Source organism: Pungitius pungitius, chromosome 17 (genome assembly GCF_949316345.1).
Source record: "Pungitius pungitius chromosome 17, fPunPun2.1, whole genome shotgun sequence".
NCBI classification, from domain to species: Eukaryota; Metazoa; Chordata; class Actinopteri; order Perciformes; family Gasterosteidae; genus Pungitius; species Pungitius pungitius.
The window spans coordinates 640,379-658,615 of NC_084916.1; the positions used below are offsets into that span (position 1 = coordinate 640,379).

Consider the following 18,237-nt stretch of genomic DNA (forward strand, 5'->3'; position numbering starts at 1 on the left):
ATTGATAATATTGCTTTCAACAACCACAAAAGCTTGAGGGACTCTTCACGAATCAAGAGTAGACTTTACTCATTGAAGCGTGTGTTTAGGCCATGGACTGAAGAGACACACACGAAGCAGAAGTAATGCTCACATCGATTACAGGTTTATTGATGCTTTAAGGGTTTTAAGAGAATCTCCTCAACACATGACGAAGGAGAGCAGGGCAGCACAGAGGGCCACAGTGAGGGAGAGCTGAACGGAGCCGACTCCATTACACAGGTCGCTCGTGCAGCACCGAAAGGAGGTGGTGTAACCGGCATTCAGGATGGTGCCGTTCAGCGTCCTCCCACACAGGTCTGAGTCCAGGCAGCCGTGGAATTGCAGCGTAAAAGCCCCAGTCGCATGGAACTCTGGGAGGGGTGGAAACAGAAGGTGACAAACCTAACTTTTATAATATATGGCAATTTTAATTTGGCCATATATCATATTTTCATGGTTACATCCACTATGTCAGCTATTTGATCAAGCACATATTTACGATTAGCTTTTGATTATTCACACAATGCACACTTTTGATAATAATATTTTTGTAAACGTAAATTTGTTCATTCAGTCTTGTGTGATCATTTCAATAATGGTTGTTTCTACAATCCTTCTAACTGGGACCACGGACCAGGTAACTAGGGCAGCTGCTGTTCTCTTGTTTAAAGGTTGATTATTTAATTCCGTCTTATTTTACTACCCATTTCCATACGTAGCAGGTCTTGTTAAATATCAACCTTTGTGGTATATTCACACAGTGTTTTGATCATTTCCTTACGTGCTTCTCCGCTGAAGCAGCTCTCCGTGCTGTTCTGACATTGGACGTTGCTTCCGAACAGACACGTCCCCAATATTCCAACAGGACACTGACGACAAGTCAGGCATTGTGCTGTTCAAGGAAAAATAGAGAAATGAAATATGCCATTATCAGATTTAAAGTGAGGAAACTCTCTCATAAAGTTATCAGTATCAGGGCATCTGTGCTAGTTTCTGCTGAACCCCTTCACCAATACCTCGGTAGCTCCTCCATTACGTGTTGTACCTGACTTTTATGAAGTGCAAAATGGTAGTTTTACAGTTGGGGGTGCAGTAATTTCCATTAGTCTGATGTATTTAAGGCAATTAAATAATATGTGGGCTACTTTTTTTTGCTGCTTCTTGTATATTTCACACTCTACATTTATAAATACTCTGGACTTTATCTGCTCTCTTCAGATGCTGAAGTGCCTTCTGTTGTCTCAGCACCTGAACTCTGTACAATAAAGTTGAATCTAATCTAATCAATGGTCAGATGAATGACAGCATAAAATTCATTATATTCTATAACAATGATAATTTGAGCAAATAAAGGAATTAATTATACCTATTCATAAATCCTCAAATGCTGCATTGAGGTCTTTTTTATTAGTAAGTTATTTTTTACCATACCTGTAGCGACGAAGGCACCCAAGAGGATCGCTGCTTTCCAAATGTTATTCATCTTTCTTGAGGGTTAAAAGGCAAACGGATTTCTTCAAAAAATGAACTTCACGTTCTAATTACCTGCTTCCAAGAGCTTTTTAAAAGAAATGAGGTTGTCAGGGAGGACCTACTGAATGACGACAGGCAAGAATGCTGTTTTCCAGGTTTTGGTGTTCTGATTAAGTTAGGAGGAAGTCTGGGTTTGAACACCATCCTCAGACATTCAACTCCTTGATGATTTCACGGTTTCAGCACAAATAGATCTGTTTTTTTTGCGTGACTAGTTTCATTATTAAAATGATCAAATGGGTTTAATGCAGTTGAACTATTCGTTTGTGGTAGTTACAGGTTTTTATTTTATTTTCTATTTCATTTCATTTGCATTCAACTGGCCTGGCTTAGAGCCTACAACAATGGCCAATCACCACCACTTTTTAATGATTGCGAACAACACCCCAGTAATTAAAATAATCCCTTTTGTTTCCTTCAAGCGCTCCAAACAGCCAACAGGGCGCTGCTCAAAGCAGCAGCGAGCGGGAGCTGCGTGGATGGGGCTCCGTTGCAGCGGTCAGTGCTGCAGCAGGTCCTGGTCATGGTGTACCCGGCGGTCAGGAGGGCTCCAGAATCGGTTTGGTTGCACAGAGACGAAACCGTGCAGCCTCGAGTCTGCAGGGTCATCACACGACTGATGTTGAAGGCTGAAGGAGGGGATCAGAGGGAGTTGTTAAAAGGTCTTACACAGAAACCCGGGCGTTGGTACTTTGTGTGCGTCTGGGAAACGTAGTGGAAGGTGGAAGACCTACATGGATCCTGTGAAGCGGAAATACCCAGGTCCTGATTTAAAAGTTTCCATTAAAGCCACAGTATTAGTGACCCAGTACCCAAACTGGCCACACACACACACACACTAACATGCGATTTATGTTAAGTATCGCATAGCATAGTATGTTGAGTTTTTATACGGGGGAAGTATGTCGACGTTCTCAATTGCCCCAAAATGCATTTCAGCTCTTCAGGCTGTCCAATGGCAGACTGTGAGGCCGAGAGTTTAAATAACTAAACATGGGACAATAATAACAGGAATAACACGGCCACGGGTAAAGCCGGTTGTCGTCAAATGATATATATATATATATATATATATATATTGTATGTCTGTTGGTGTCATTAGAGGGTTTGTTTGCTTCAGTCATGAGTTCGTGACTCATGACAATGACATGACAACAATGGTTTGAGGCGGCAGCAGCAGGCTGCTGAGTCACCGTAACATAAACACAGGTTTCACTATCAGGATTAAAGAAGCACACATTGATTGATTCTTCCACTCATTCAACTCCTGTCGTCTAGCTATCAAGCAACCTGATTTCATAGAAATATTTAAAATGACTCGTTTCCAAATAGAATCCACGTCAAGAATTTATTTCCAAACAGTAACCTGCCGCGGTCATGCGTCACATGACACGTGACTTATTGTTTTAAGTGGCTTTAATGACCTCCTTCACATAAGGACACACCTTAATCTGCACTGTCAGGTCAGCTTGTCCATCCTCAGCAGTGTGTGATAACGGTTGGAATTTGGAGCAGTGCTGCATGCTGAATATGTTGCCATTGACTACATAGAAATGCAGATGACACTTCAGTGTTACTCACCCAGTTCTCCCGTGTAGCAGTGGGTCTCATTGCCCATGCATTTCGCCGTGGATCTGTACAGACATTTGCCCGCAAAGCCCATCCTGCAGGTGTTACAGGTCAGAGACTCACCTGAGATCCAGAGAGAAACACAAAGTGAAAGGGAAAACATATATTTTTTTACCAATTAGGAAAATAACGTAGCCGTGGTAATCAGCATACAGTGTGTTACAAGTCAAATGTTCTCACCCTTGATGTACTTCCTGGATACGACACGTTTAGCGAGTAAAACCTATTTCCATTCCACAATGAGAAAGCCACCAGACATTGATAGACGCTTTATGTTGATTGAAGTGGAGGCACATTTATATTTTGCTTGTAGTTTTCCACAATGACTCATTTACCTTTTATTAATTCCTGCGAGATGATAATTTTTCTCATTCTTTTTGATCTGGAAATTCTTTTAAAATGTTATGTGCCTGCAACCATTGAAACATTGATATGTCAACATAGTTAAGTAAGAAGCATTTGAGAATCCCACTTCAATATGTGATAACCTTGTGAGGGACTGAGCGGCACATCAAAGTATGATTCTCTCCCGTAAGAAATTCATTTAAATAGAAAGACGTATTAGGATGTAATCCATAAGCCAGTAAGTACTACTAAAAATGTTTTTTAACAATTCCTAATTGTCCCCTGTGATTTGTGTCATTGTGTTTAAGCAATCATGTTGCTTAAACACAATGACCTGCTCTTACCTGTAACAGAGATGGCCATCAGTGCCGCACAGACCCAGATGAACTTCAGCATCTCACTCTTTATCAACATGTTATCGGCAACAAAGAAGCTGATCTCAATGCAAAGTCAGGTTAAATAATCCAAGTCAGAGAAGTGGGTTTCAAATGAGCTTCATCCACTCAGGGCATCTGCTTTTATGTTGAGTCAGAGGCTTTGATCACTTACTCAATACAAAAAAGAAGAATGTGGACATTTTGAATTGTCAAGCATTAGTGATTTCTCTAAAACACGGATGATTGTTTGACTAGAGTGAGGTATATTTAAGCCCCACAAAGGGACAAATGACACGATGATTCATAGCCTCAATCATGGCTTTGTATCTGTGTTATTGTGTACATAGTGATGTGCATACGTTTTTGTCTGTTCGACCCTTTGTGAACCTGAACAACATCAGGTTTGTATTCAAATGCTTTGAGAATAAAGCTCTGGTAAACGGCTCCTAAACAAATATTGGTTTCTTTGTTCAGACACTAAGGAGACGCTCCTGCTCTGTGCCATTGTGTCTGGGAGAAACTGATCTGGGAGCACGGTGGGTTCGGCAGACCGGTTATGTAGTATCTACTGGGGAAGCGACTGTGTGATAACAGTAACCTGTTGAAGAACAGCACGTGCTCTGATGTGTTGTTTGTGCTCGTGAAACTCAACCATGAACTTCCTAAGTACAAACACGCTGGATCCCTGTTACACCACATCTGCCCACACCAGCCCAAAACCCGCTTCAAAAAAAAGAATTTGGCAGATATTTTCGATTTAGTCTTAGTGTTTTAGATGAAAATGTTAGTTTTAGTCACATTTAGTCAATTTAATCCTTCTTAGTTTTAGTCTAGTTTTTGTTGACAAAAACTAATGACATTTTAGTTTAGTTTTAGTCACATTTTATAGCCATATTAAACTCCTTTTCTTCCCTTCTCAGGCCCAGGCCCCCCCGTGTTGTGTCTACAGCTGCATAATAGTCTACTTACAGTACTTGGGTTGTCCATTAGATGTCCCTCCTAGGACAGGTCTATAGCAGGGGGGGGGGGGGGCAAACTTTTTGACTAGCGGACCACAACGGGTTCTAAAATTTGACAGAGGTGCCGGTGTTACATTAGTTAATTAATTTAGCAGTTACAGTGGGGTCACACATTCTGACAAATTAGCCAATGTGCTGGTCCATTAAATATTTAGTTCTTTCTTTTCTTAACACTACAACATGACGCTTTCCTCCGTGGACGTAATGTATTAACGTTTACGTTCACGTAGGCGCTCTTCTTCGCCCTCCGTGGTCCAGCACGCACGAGCAGACGATGTGAAACAGCGCCCTCTGCGGTCAGTTTCTGATGGGTCACAGATTTCGGTGTAACACCGGGAACAAATTGACGACGTGTTTGTGTGAGCTAATAAAAATGACGTTTAACACCGTCATCTCAAGATGTGGCGTGTGAACTGGTTGAAGTGCGCGTGTCTCGAAACGCTGGCTACTGTTGAGTAATAAATATAATCATGCATGCTCACGCTAGACTGTAATTACACTTATTACCGAATGGCCCGGATCACACAGACATGTTGATAAGAGCTCGCAGGGTCAAATGTAGATAAAACAGAATATTGAGAATAACATGTCCATACATGGGACTGGGTGGCCATGTCTCACACGCAAAACATCCTAAATATGCAATGAATATGCGTGAAGGGATGGAAATGCTCCAACGGGGCCCTGGGGCCTGAAACAGGAGCCGCCTCCATCACAGCGATCCAATCAAAATGCTCTTAAAGAGTACATGATCCGAGCTGTTAAATAGCTTGAAACAGGTCCGTGCACCTATAACCGCAGGACAGAATACTCCTGTCACAAATAAACATATTGCTTCATCGCCACACTCCTCGGTCTCTACTGGTTTTTACACCTACTGGTTTTCACACCTACTGGTTTTCACACCTACTGGTTTCCCTACGCGTGCGTGTCAGTGTTTAAAGGACAGCAGCAGATAAAAATATAAATTGATTGAACCGACCGGGATTCGAACCCCATGGCGCAAAACACCAGAATCCCTCTATGTGATGCGCTCTATGCGCTGCGCCTCGGGTCAGTCATTACACACGTCATATTAATTATAAACGTGATACATCGGTATGGAGGAAACCTTCTGGTGTGGCGATCTGAAACAACTGGTTACACTGGGCGTGTCTTAGAACACTTCCAGACAAATGTATCGATTCTTAATTGTCACCCAATTAAAATGGTAAAGATTATATTAGGGATCAAATCTCGTGAATGAAGGAATATTTTTTGTCAACGAAAGTCGTTTCTGTCAACTGAATTAACACTTTCCTGTGTGCCTCAAAGACGTCTAACCCTCAGGTCTGTGACCTTCTCCCTGAGGTTTCTTCCCCCTTTTTCCCCATTGAAGGGTTTTTTCATTGTTTTGGGAGTTTTTCCTGTGCCGATGTGAGGGTTTCGGGACAAAAAGGATGTTGCATGTGTACAGACTGCAAAGACCTCTGAGGCAAATTTATAATAAGCGATTTTGGGCTCTACAAAATAAAATGAATTGAATTGAATAAAGCTTATTCGCTTTATGCCAAAAATAAGATGGATTGATACCATCTCGAAAGTAAATATGTAGCTTAACTCACCTAAAAGAACCTATAAAGGTAAATAATTTATAAACATCATGTTACACTGAGGGACATTATAATCTGAAAGCGAATAAGCATAATCAAATCTAAAACTATTTAATTTATCTCTTTCACGTGCATAAATCCTTAACAAAACAAGTCCTAACCTTGACCCCCACAAGTGATGTTGGCATGTCCCATGAAATTAATCGTTAACAAGGTTTTGTTCCAAATAACCACAGAAAACCACAATTTACCTAATTTATTGTTGCACTGATGTTCGCATTAGTTGCCCATCCTTCCACACACTTGAAAAGGTTCTAAAAGTGATTTGACCTCTTCTCTACTCTTAAAGGCTCCAAGCGGCCACCAGCGAGGCGGCCAGAGCTGCAGCCAGAGGCCGGCGGGGGGAGCCGGCTCCGTTGCACAGGCTGGTGCTGCAGCAGGTCCTGGTGATGTTGTACTTGACAGTCAGGACGGTTCCACTGCTGTCATCACAGGTCGAGTTCTCAATGCAGCCTCTTTCATGGATGTCCAAGATGTGGCCACTAAACTCTGGAGGAAGCAGAGACGAGATACTCATCGTTTCAAGGACTGGAGCCGATTAAATATATTATATTATACAATCCAATACGTCAAATGGTTTCACATATTTCTCACATTTGATAAAAAATATCACAGAAAAGCAAAATAATTTAAATTTAGTGAGGTTTGTATAGTATTTTGAGGACAGAATAAAACATTCAAGGCATTTTTGATTCCTGCTTCCATAGTGGTGGTGAAGGAACCTGTGATTTGTTAGTAATGAGTCATGTATTCATGTATTCAGCCGTTCATCTTACTGGCCACTGCAGTGACGCATCTATCCTGAGCTGTGGTGCAGTTCACAGGAGCCTCGCGGAGGCAGTAGCCCAAGATGTTCACATCACAGGTGTAACACGAGAGAGGCTCAACTGTGGGAACAAAGAGAAAATAGGAAATTATAAGTAATTGTTTTAATGGTATCTATGACTCTTTAATCATGTACTCAAGCAAAACAAAATGAAATCTACAGCCACAAAAAACACACTCCTTTCATTGTTATCAGAAAAGCACCTGCTGTGATCACAAAGTACACATGAGCTAGTTTCACAACATCTCAAGGTGAACACTTGTGTTTTCTTGCATGCGTCTGACTTTGAGGAAAGTTTTTGAGACACGTGCGATTTCTGCCTGAACCTTATGGGTGGATTCAATGATGTTTGTGTTGCTCAAAGCTTTTCATGTTAAAGCAGCTGGAACTTGTAGACACACCATACAATTGTGCACAGTTTTTCGTCCAATGGTTTTGTCAAATCCTATAAAAGTAAAACATTGTTTATGGTGACTTGCAAAATCTGAAGGAGATCCATTTAAAAATCCAGGCAAACCAAAGAAATAAAAAAGATGCAGGATGTACGTCATAAAACTTCAAAACTCTTCAAAGTCACAAGCTGCACCGCAATAAACGTTAACCTCAAATAATCACTAATTCAGTCCACTGACCTTGAAGGAGCGTCGGTACAATTTGTATTTTGCACAAGAAATAACAGTTTGTGAATGTGAGTGAGCTTCTTTACAGAAGCTCAAATGTTGTGGGGTCCAACATCCCCGTTAGCCACTGTTTTACATTTAGAGTCATAAAAGTCCTACCTGCCACAAACAGAGAGAACAGTGCTGCACAGCTCCACAGGAAGGAGGTCATGGTGATGTTCTATCTTCAGGCACAAACGCCACCAAGGAGAGTCGGCAGTTATCTTAACCTAAACGACCTGGCTGTATTAAAAGCTGTAGGATTTACTTTTGAAGAACAAAGACTCACAGTCAAGATCTTTATGGGTGCGAGTGAAGGTGGGGGTGTGATCGGGGGGGTTATATCAGTAATGTGCATCAACGGTAGTGATAAGAATGTTGACCTATTCCAATAACAAATATCACAGGGAGAGAGTTCCTTTAGAGTGAAGAGTGATGGCGTGAAGAGTTTACTCCTCATCACCTTCACCAGGCATTTGAATGGATTTCCAACTGGACCTGCTGATACCTAAATTATGCTAAACATTAGATTGTCACTATTATATTTTAGGTCTGTGGTCACCAAGGCAAGACGTTTTTAAATATTTCCCCTAGTTGCTATGCCAACTTCTCTTGGGGGAGGAGCCTGGTTAGCATTAGCAATGCGTTCCTTGAATCCACAGTTGTACACTTGCTTCCAGCAAGTTGCTTCATTACTAAGTAAAGAAAGTCCATAATTAAGCTATCATTACATGTGCCAAGACATGACCTGCAATGCTGTGCATGCATACTGTCTATTCATTTTCAAACTACATTGAACAGTTAGTAGTGAAGGATTGAGTCCTATAACCTGAAAATCAGTCAGTAATGTTGCACTTGCAGTTTGCTGGTCTCAGAGTCTTTATTTTAAGATTAAATCCATTGTTTTTAGTTTATTTCCCCACAAATATGCATGCAATTTGCTCTCACAGTTGACTATTTCTAATGAACAGATGGAGGGTGTGAGAGAAGTAGAAGCAACATTTAGTAGTTCTTTATTTTCACATTAATATGTTTTCCAGTGAGACACAAAGTAGTTTAGAAGGATAAATACAGAGAAAGAGATCAATCTGGAAGATTTAAGAGCTCAACGTTTTTTAGCAAACATTCCATTGATCGACTTCCAGAACTTTTGTAATTTGCCATTATAAGAACTGGTCCGTGGCATGAAAATCCCTGAGTTATATTGTAAATGAAGAGGGCCGCAGCCTGAGACCATATAGATAATCTTTTGTAAACTCGTGACAGTTTATTTGGGTCATTTGGACCTCACCTGAATCATTTCAGGGAGTAAAAATGGACTCAAAAGCAGCCATGTTACAAAACGCTTCCCCACATGAGGGCCATGGCGGCTACACCGATGACGGCGGTGAAGGTCATCTTGGTGGACGGGGCGGCGTTGTTGCATTTGTCTGAGGAGCAACAGCTGATTTTGGTCTGGTAGCTGATTCCCAACAGGGTGCCGTTGGTGGTGGCGTTGCAGCCATCAATCTCCTTGCATCCCTGATTTTTGAAGCCCACGCCGGAAAGGTCTGGGAAAGCTGAGGAGAAAAGGTTGTGTTGCATTAATAAGAATTACAGAGATCAAACGAAATCAAATAGAGTTTGGATGTCATGGTACCAAGTAGTATTTTTTATTCCATTGAATGAAAATATGGTATATGCTGAGGTTGTGATGCTTCACGGAATTAGAAAGTGACTTACTAGTATTTCCACTAAAGCAGACGCTGGTGTTGGTCGGGCAGGTCAAAGCACTGTTACCTATGCAGAAGCTCAACAGACTGTATTTGCATTGGTTGCAGGTCAGTGAATCCGCTGAAACACCCAAATAAAAGCAACGTTAAAGCAACAAAGCAAACAGTTTGGATGATAGTGGTCATTGAAACAGGTTCAGAGAAGCTAATGAACAAAAAAGCGGGTCGACCTTTCTGAAAGCTCTTAATGCCAGTGACAGTTTTCACAAGGTTAATGATGCGTGTCCCTCCACAAAAGCAAAATGCTGAATGTGGAGCGTTAGCTCAGCCAGCAATGTGGTAGAGAAGGTGTGTTCCACCTCACCCTGAACTGTTGTCCAACCGCTACTCAAGATGAATACTGACATGAGGCTACTTCAACGATATTAATCTAAAGGACAATATAAGACTTTTTACTATCACAAAGGGTCTTTTTAGCTTATTAGTTTCAGTTTTCCTCACTTTTCTGCAGTAGTAGCAGAAAGTTGTTTCACTGGTTTTGGCTCAGATTAAGATTAATCTGCTTCTAAGAAAGTTCACATTCAACCAATTTCAATAGACAGACATTTGGAATAAATGGTGATTAAAAAAATATATTAATAATAAATATATATATATATATTGTTATAATATTAGTAACTTATCAGTAACAGAATTCTTGGGCGAGCTAAATTGATCTGAATTACATTCATTTGTCATTTGGTCTTTTTATAAATCAACATACACTTTAGTGAGATTGGAGAGGAAAATAGTGAAATACTTGACCAGTCTAAAAAGTTAACAAAATGGAGAGATTTCTTCCCTTTCTAGTCTCCATGTTGCAGACTTAACATACACGATTATTTTAAAATCTTACCCAGCATTAAGGAGGCCAAAACTCCAATGATCACAATTACAATTTTTCCCATCTTGATGAGTTGGTCCTTGGTTTCTGCTTGAAGACAAAAAGAATCCTTCCAGCTGATCAGATGTGGTTTGTTGAAATATTCTGAGGAGACTTGTTCTGGTGGGATATTTATACGGTTAAAGACAAAGGAGGGTGCAAGAACAGGTTATTTTACCTCCACACCGCCCAAGTCCTTTGTCTTCATCCTTACGTCAGGGGGGAATGTGTCGATGCTTCTGGTGAAGAAGCTGAAACTCCCACGGCTGGTTTATCGAGTTCAGAGGGAACCAGTCACCACACCTGCTTCTTTAAGTCTCTTTATGCTTGTACAAATATGTACAAATATTCACAGACTGTAACATGGCTGTAAGAGTAAAACACAAATATTCAATTTAATATCCATCACACAGGCAGAAGAGAATCACCACTTCCCCGTTGATATGTTGAAACCAGAGAATATTTGGCATTTTAGTGGAAACATTTTTTTTTTTACTTACACTTCCTTTAGCTCAAGGGTATCGAGTCTTTCTAAGGAGAGCAGTGAAGTGGGGAAATGTAGAGTCAGTCTACTGAAATATAAAGTTACTCAAATAAGTTATGAACGTATTTTACTTAGTTAAATTATGAGGATCTAACTTTGTGAACATTAAAAAGTCCCCAAAAGACAGACTACACTTGGCACATGGAAGGCCATTCATAAATAATTTGCAGATTCACTGGCTGAAGCTCTATCTGCGTGCAGGTATTGCTTCAAATGCAGATTTCCTCACAGAAATTGTCTCGTGTGCCAGAATCCCAGCAGAAGCCTTCTGAGGTGTTATGTACCCAGATCCAAATAAGCAGCTGCTCCACAGAGAAGGTCAACAAGCAGAGACAACTACAAAGAAGCAGAGGTTGACACACATTCCTTTGCCCCAGAACGGATATGTGAATTTATTTATACATTTTTAAACAATGCCAAAAAGTCAATTTCATCTAAACTGAACCATTTAAAGACCAACAACCCCCGACATATTACAATCAGCTGGAATTTCAATATCGAAATCAGTAAATCTGTTCAGACATCAGCCAGTAGACCACGTTCATTATTTTAGCTAAATATTAAGCCAACAGGTTAACAAGTGAAATTCTTTAAAATGCTCATGAAGCCGTGAGCTCTGGATTAAATCGGGACTCTGAAGTTACTATTCAGTGGGTCAACAGCAGTTCCAGGACTAGAATACTTTGACCGTATGTAAAAGATAAAGATTCCTCGTCTAGCAAAGAGTTAAATGGAACAACGACACATTTCTTACAAAAAACATGAAGCTACAGTCAGTTGCTGGTTCGCGCAACATTAAAATGAAACAAAGGGAGTTTTAATTTTTAAACCTCTAACTGCACCATGCAAGCAGAAACCTTCACACTTAATGAACACAAGAGACTATTAGTTATTGATCTGCATTACAACGCTTGGCAAAGAAAGGCAAAAATAGCACAGGTCACAAAATGTCGGCCTATTAAGTTACGTAATGTCATTACTGGGCCAACAAAACCAATTTAGTCAATTACATTTTATTAATTTGTCTAAACGTTTTGCTAATTGTAGCATCCTTTGAACTTTCAACATACATGGAAAGATAGCTTTCAGATTAATGGAAAAAAAGGGGGAAATTTCATTTGAACCCAAATCTGTGTGCAAGTAAAAACCGGAAAAAAAGCATGTCTGAGGTGATCATTTTATCATTCTGGTGCCGAGGTGCGTCGTCTTTCTGCTTAGAGCAGGGTGTTGGCCACAAACAGAGCAGCGATGGTGGCGAGCGCCGTGCTCAGGCCGGAGGTCCCGGGCGCCGCGTTGCACAGGTCGCTGTTGCAGCACGTCTTGTACATCTTGTAGACGGTGGTGTTGCCGGGTAACACCGTGTCCTCCGTCTTGTTGCACTTGGCCAATTCTAGACAGCCCTTCATCTTGATGCTCACAAAGCCGGCTGTGGTGAGAAAACACTCAGTCATGAGTCATTGTGGACATTAGATGTTTGCACTGGGTGTTGGTGGCTGGTTCCTTTAGCTTTTAGCTTCAGTCAAAAGAGCGAGCACATTTTAAACCAGAACTACTGGAGTCTTTGTCAAAAATAAATACTATGTTCCTATTGAACATGTTTAAAAATGGATGGCAGATAAATGATAAGAATATGAACTTTAGTTTATATTTGTATAATGAACATTTACAGCAGCAGTGTTGACTTAAACTACAATGTGTGTTCGCGTGGGCTCTTTTATGTTCTTCCAATACTAAAAACAAGAGGAAGAAACCACATCAGGCTCAAATCTGTTATAATTAACAAGTCAAACCATTAAAGGCAACTTTATAAGAGTTAAGATTCTTGCAGCCATTTTGAACTGAAGTAGAATTCCACGCACTAATTTAAAACTATTTCAGCTTTTTTGCAATTTTCAAAAGACATAAGACTTCAGATAAGTTATCTGCCTTGGATCTGGTGCAGCACATATGCACTTTTGACAATGCAAGGGCTGTGGCTACATAAGAGCTTCCTCTTTTGAGAATGTAGTCTGGTGGGATGGTTGACTCCTTACCTGCCTCCCCAACACCACTGAAGCACTGTTCTCCGGTTGCACAAGTGACTTTGGATGTAGCGCATAGGTTCCCGACGCCAAATTTGCATTCGTAGCACTGCAGAGCTTGAACTGCAGCCACAGATAGTTGAAAGGGGTGAAGGAATGAGGAAAGAAACATAGTTAACATCAATAAGTCTCCAACAAGCCATAATGAAGACATTGAAATACACACACATATCTCTCTGTACGCCAGTCAACATCTTCTCACAATTGTTGACAGCTTCAAAAGACAAATGGGTGAGTTTGCACCTGTAACTAAGGTTTTTATGGCCAAACCAGTATTTATTAGCAGCTGATTCAAACACTTGAACAAAAATGAGATAAACGTAATTCAAATCAAGCTGCTCTGTCAGTCTCTTTTGAACAAGTCTTTGTCATTTAGAAAAAGAAAATTCAGATACTGTAAATGTTGATCGACACATTCAACAACTTGTGCTTTTCTTTAATAGATGGAAAAGAACCAAAGTGCAGCCATGGTGACAAACAAAGGCTAAAAGACGAGCAGCCACTGTGAAACTGACTCATTGGTAGGAGGGGAGAGACTATTGTATGAACTAAGGTAAAGCTTTGTGAGAAACCGGTCACTCTAGTTAAACATCAGCATCTCATGGAAGGTGTGCACCAACATTGTTATGTAACAAAAGGTAGTGTCTGGAAAGTTCTCCCTGCTTTGATCAACAGCCATTTATTCAGTCACGTAGTTACTTTGAACGTCAGCGCAACCAACAGGGCACAGACAAGGTTTCTAACTGACCATTCTTTGGTTAACCATTAAATGGTCAACTACCTGCACCGCGATTCAGCCCCTCCCTGTTTGAGCTGAGCAAACAGCACCAACGCACTGGTCCTGAAGCAAGATGCACTCCAATGCATTATTCTACTTGAGGACCCAAACTGAACATGTCAGACTTCCATTGACCTGCTTTATGGTTTCATCTCAGTGCGAGAGAAGGGTCTGAACCCAGAGAGATGGGATAATACAAACAGATGAGTGTGGGGGGGGGGGGGGGGGGGGGGAGGTCTGGGAAACCGGTCGGGATCCTTGTTATTCATTTAGAGATGGCGCCCAACTTCCCCGGTGGCTCTATCTGTACATCTGTACACTGTCACACAAGCCTATCACGTCATCTCACTTCAAACAGTCATGTTCTTTTTGCACCACAGCTTTTAATAAGAAAATCTTATCTGTAGAGTCTGAAAGAGTAAACAACCTTACCATGAAGTACTTTCATTTAGACTATTGAATACCAGAAACCCTTTATCTTGGGAGATAGCTCATAGGAAATGTATGAAAGAACTGATCTCAGGGGTTGAAGACAGCTGGATACAGATGTTCAATTTGAATCATTATGGAACCGAGCTTCGCTCAGTGGGGGTCGTTTTGATAGAAATTCTCGTCATACTCCATGACTCAAGATCAAGATAATATAATGCTTATTTTGAGGGATTAAGAAATGTTTCGAACAAACAAAATGAGTCAGAAGTATACTTAGAACCTGATCTTGGGTAATAAAAACAAAACAAAAAGAACACGCCCTTATACACAAACACCCCCACACCCTGTCCCTTTGGTTTTGGGTTACACCCGAATTTAATTAGAGCAGACTATCCCCGTTAAGAGACCACCTTTGTCTGCTACTAATGTACGGTCTCACACATACATGAGTATCGTATATAAATATAGATTCTGTTTAGGATCAATATTGAGCTCTTCAACTAGGGAAAAATGTCCAATACCTTTAAAAGTTCCACAAAGATTAATGTATAGCAGACTGAAGTGAGGTCACCGTACTAAGAACTAGTAGACTATGAGGACACAATGCTCGCGGCAGTTCGCAGAAAATTAAAAAAGGCGTGAGACACTTCAGCACTTTGCAATGTGGACAGACCTGACTGAGCCAAGTAATCCATAAGCTCCATAAAACAACGAGGGAACAGTACATCCTCGTGGTGTCTAATTACAGCACAGCGCTTGTCCACTGAAGGGCCTCCACATACATTTGGTCCGGTCTTCACTGTAACGCTTTAGATCAAACCAAAACAGGGCCATGCATCCAAGTGTGACATTTGGCAGGTGAAATGGCGTCACATGTTGTTAGCATTAGGAAGTCACGGGTTAGTCTTGCATAAGTTGTGCAATGGAGAGAAAAAACATTAGCGCATCACTGGGAGTCCCTGAGTGTCACATTGACGTCATCGTTCTAAGAACTATTGACATCTTGATACTGCGTGAACTACCGGGTACAAAACTCAACGATACTAAGAGAGCGTGCACAGCCGTTCAATCGCTAAACTATCAGTCCTAGTCACAGGCAGAGGTTGGCCAAGTGGTCCGCAGTTACATTTGGGAAAACAACAAAAACAACATGTATTAATATGATGGTTAGCTTTGGATTTAAAATGCAGCAATAATTCAAAAGTCCTTTGTGTAATACAACTTTTGCACACCTATTGTGACTAATGCAGGAAATTGACAATATACAGAACTAGATAAAGAAAATATCAGAATATGTTCTTGTAGTAAATGTTTGATACGGTTCTAAGGATTGAATGCTTTTTGTTGAAATACTTGAAATTTTAAAGAATGGAAAGTCCATTCCAAACATTTTAATTAGTGAACTTATTTCAGAAAAGTGTTCAGAAGTGACTTTTAATGATAATGTTTCATTATCGCAGCAGCAGTAAGGACTGTAGGGTGTCGGACGTTACACAATGTGCAGCACCAGCTACACGCTGCCCTCTGCTGGCCCGTGTCTCACACTACACATCACCGCCTCACAACACACCACAACACACCGAGAGACACAACAGCTCCTGATGAATCAGTCCTGCACAACAGGAACATCATTCGTGGCTGCAGGGGCCTCACAGCTGGGATGTTGGTTCTGGTCGTGAATTAGTGGCGTGTGTGTGTGTGTGTGTGTGTGTGTGTGTGTGTGTGTCCGACACAAGCAGCTGATCGGTGACTCACTCCAGTTGAAAAACACATTTTGAGGTCAACTTCAACACAATCTCTGTTAAAGAGAGCTTTGTTTTATGTTATAATATCACACCACAAAACTAAATTAAAAGCAATGCGGGTCACGTGCCACGACGCCCACTGATGCTAAAACGAGAGAATCTCATTAGACGACTGTGCAAACAAGTGTTTAAGAAAGAATGAAAGGCGTCCGCTTCAGTAAATCATCATCATCGTCACACACACAGCTCCAGGTGGGGTGTGACAGGTAAATAAAGTCGGCCTGAAGCTCAAAGCCGACATTCTTTAAGCAGATTTCACTGATGGGAGAAGGATTCTGGCTAATGTTTCTGGCACAAAGATATATTTTTTTAATCGTTTAATTCATTTGTACAGATTAGCAAATTCTTATTGTCATGCTTTAACTACACAAAACATGCATTTAATATTTTAATAGTTTAACTTAGTCAACAGTCTCTCTGTCTGGCGACCCCTCCTAATCAGACCAATCTGGGCTCCTGACACCTGGATTCAAAAGGGTTTGTCAATTCTTCTGCAAGTTGGTGCTTGAGGAAACATCTCCAGCTTGTGACTACACCCAAACCGCCACCTGCGTCTCCACTGAACACACAAAGCTTTACACGTGTAGGACCGCAGTACGTAATCAGCACTATTTGGTCACAGGCAACTATCTGCGTAGGTTGGGTTTTTTTTTTAAGTTTAAAAAAAAGTTAAAAAAAAGTATTTTCCTTTTATAAAAAGGAAAAAAAAAGGGTGGTTTGAATGTCCAGGGAACAGATCAATAGACTCAGTGCACAATAGTTCAAGAACAATGAGAGGTATGGGGCTTTCAGGCCATAGAAATTCTAGAAGGGGAACTTGAGACCGCCACAAGGTGGGCAAGATCTCATGAGACTTTAAGGTAGGACAGGATGCCGGTTTCTTTTTTTACACAAAATTCTTGCGGCATCAGAGCTGAGAGAGTGAACTTCAGCCATTTGTTTCACTCCGAAACTAATGTTGAACCAAAATCCAATAAAATCTCATTCAGTAAGTGGAGAGCAGAGCCACACCTTGTTATTTGGAGGTTCGCAAACATCTAAACAGTCGATTGAGTCCACCGGTTAAACTGCGTTATTGGCCAAATAAAACCAAACTACTGAAGCAGAAAGAAATAATATATGAGAATCACAAATGTCCCATTTGTGGCCACATCTTGCGCCTCTTCAATAGTGAACACAGGCTGCTGGTGCAGAAGGGAACACACCCAGTGCTCCCACTGGCCGAGAGGACTGGTGCGCCTCAGGCTGAGCGACGAAAACACCTTCTCCACCTCGGGGAGGATTTAAACTTCATCGCTGTAACACCGTTAGTTTTAATACATTCTGGATCATCTTAAAAGTTACACGCTTTGAAACGGTGGAAACAAAGGGCGTGGAGTTAAAGGAACAGATATATTGAGCGTTGATTCATTTACAGCATTTTCTCACCGACTGCAAAGCAGAATCCGACTGCAACGAGCTGGAGAAGAACTCTGTTCATCTTGGAACGAGACCACGTCGGTTCGGGAGGAGCTGCTCGGTGGTGGAGGAGTCAAACCGTTAGAATGTTTGAGCAGGGAACCCTTTCCCCCCACTTTTTATAACGTTCCACCTTCGATCCAAACGTCACCGTTATCCAATCAGGGCCGCGCGTCCACCCCGCGTGTCATCCCCGCGCGCTCTCCCACCTGGGTGAATCACAGGTGCGTGTGTGTGTGTGTGTGTGGGGGGGGGGGGGGGTTCCAGGAAAAAGGATATCTTTCGGTTGTTTCATGTTTGCATTTAACCCCTCATTTGTCATGTCTACACACCTAGATGTGGGACCCAGAAAGGGTCCACGTGGTACATTTATTCAAGCTCTTTACTTATACTGTAGTTTTCATCCAGTGTCTATTACAAGTAGTAACGATTGATATTTTACAT

General features: G+C 41.2%; 3 protein-coding genes across 4 annotated transcripts; all 3 read right to left on the bottom strand.

Annotated features, from left to right (window-relative positions):
• Positions 1-1,829: 1,829 nt before the first annotated feature.
• On the bottom strand, positions 1,830-4,219 carry LOC119219411 (sperm acrosome membrane-associated protein 4). Its single transcript, XM_037474606.2, has 3 exons — positions 3,873-4,219; positions 3,136-3,246; positions 1,830-2,183 (listed from the first exon to the last, which is right to left on the bottom strand). The coding sequence occupies exons 1-3, from the start codon at positions 3,940-3,942 to the stop codon at positions 1,972-1,974; spliced, it is 393 nt and encodes a 130-aa protein (XP_037330503.2). The 5' UTR covers positions 3,943-4,219; the 3' UTR covers positions 1,830-1,971.
• Positions 4,220-6,768: 2,549 nt separating this feature from the next.
• Positions 6,769-8,358, bottom strand: LOC119219609 (prostate stem cell antigen-like). Its single transcript, XM_037474899.2, has 3 exons — positions 8,182-8,358; positions 7,353-7,463; positions 6,769-7,065 (listed from the first exon to the last, which is right to left on the bottom strand). Exons 1-3 carry the CDS (start codon positions 8,231-8,233, stop codon positions 6,860-6,862), a joined length of 369 nt encoding a protein of 122 aa, XP_037330796.2. The 5' UTR covers positions 8,234-8,358; the 3' UTR covers positions 6,769-6,859.
• A 700-nt stretch (positions 8,359-9,058) lies between these two features.
• spaca4l (sperm acrosome associated 4 like) lies at positions 9,059-17,921 on the bottom strand. Of its 2 annotated transcripts, XM_037474945.2 has the most exons (5): positions 17,764-17,921; positions 13,273-13,383; positions 10,669-12,665; positions 9,784-9,894; positions 9,059-9,620 (listed from the first exon to the last, which is right to left on the bottom strand). In XM_037474945.2, the coding sequence occupies exons 1-3, from the start codon at positions 17,813-17,815 to the stop codon at positions 12,454-12,456; spliced, it is 375 nt and encodes a 124-aa protein (XP_037330842.2). In that variant the 5' UTR covers positions 17,816-17,921; the 3' UTR covers positions 9,059-9,620; positions 9,784-9,894; positions 10,669-12,453. The 2 variants fall into 2 exon arrangements, with proteins under 2 accessions (XP_037330842.2, XP_062414420.1); XM_062558436.1 differs by lacking the exons at positions 13,273-13,383; positions 17,764-17,921 and having other exon boundaries at positions 10,669-10,814.
• Between the last annotated feature and the right edge of the window lie 316 nt (positions 17,922-18,237).

Excerpts from the sequence above, each read along its gene's own strand:
- LOC119219411 (XM_037474606.2), bottom strand. The coding sequence starts at position 3,942 with ATGTTGATAAAGAGTGAGATGCTGAAGTTCATCTGGGTCTGTGCGGCA. Across the intron at positions 3,247-3,872 it reads GATGGCCATCTCTGTTACAG|GTGAGTCTCTGACCTGTAAC; the intron begins GTAAGAGCAGGT and ends TCTGGATCTCAG. Across the intron at positions 2,184-3,135 it reads CTGCTACACGGGAGAACTGG|CCTTCAACATCAGTCGTGTG; the intron begins GTGAGTAACACT and ends CCCCTCCTTCAG.
- LOC119219609 (XM_037474899.2), bottom strand. The coding sequence starts at position 8,233 with ATGACCTCCTTCCTGTGGAGCTGTGCAGCACTGTTCTCTCTGTTTGTG. Across the intron at positions 7,464-8,181 it reads GTTCTCTCTGTTTGTGGCAG|TTGAGCCTCTCTCGTGTTAC; the intron begins GTAGGACTTTTA and ends TTGTTCCCACAG. Across the intron at positions 7,066-7,352 it reads ATGCGTCACTGCAGTGGCCA|AGTTTAGTGGCCACATCTTG; the intron begins GTAAGATGAACG and ends TGCTTCCTCCAG.
- spaca4l (XM_062558436.1), bottom strand. The coding sequence starts at position 10,720 with ATGGGAAAAATTGTAATTGTGATCATTGGAGTTTTGGCCTCCTTAATG. Across the intron at positions 9,895-10,668 it reads TTTGGCCTCCTTAATGCTGG|CGGATTCACTGACCTGCAAC; the intron begins GTAAGATTTTAA and ends TGGGTGTTTCAG. Across the intron at positions 9,621-9,783 it reads CTGCTTTAGTGGAAATACTA|CTTTCCCAGACCTTTCCGGC; the intron begins GTAAGTCACTTT and ends TTTTCTCCTCAG.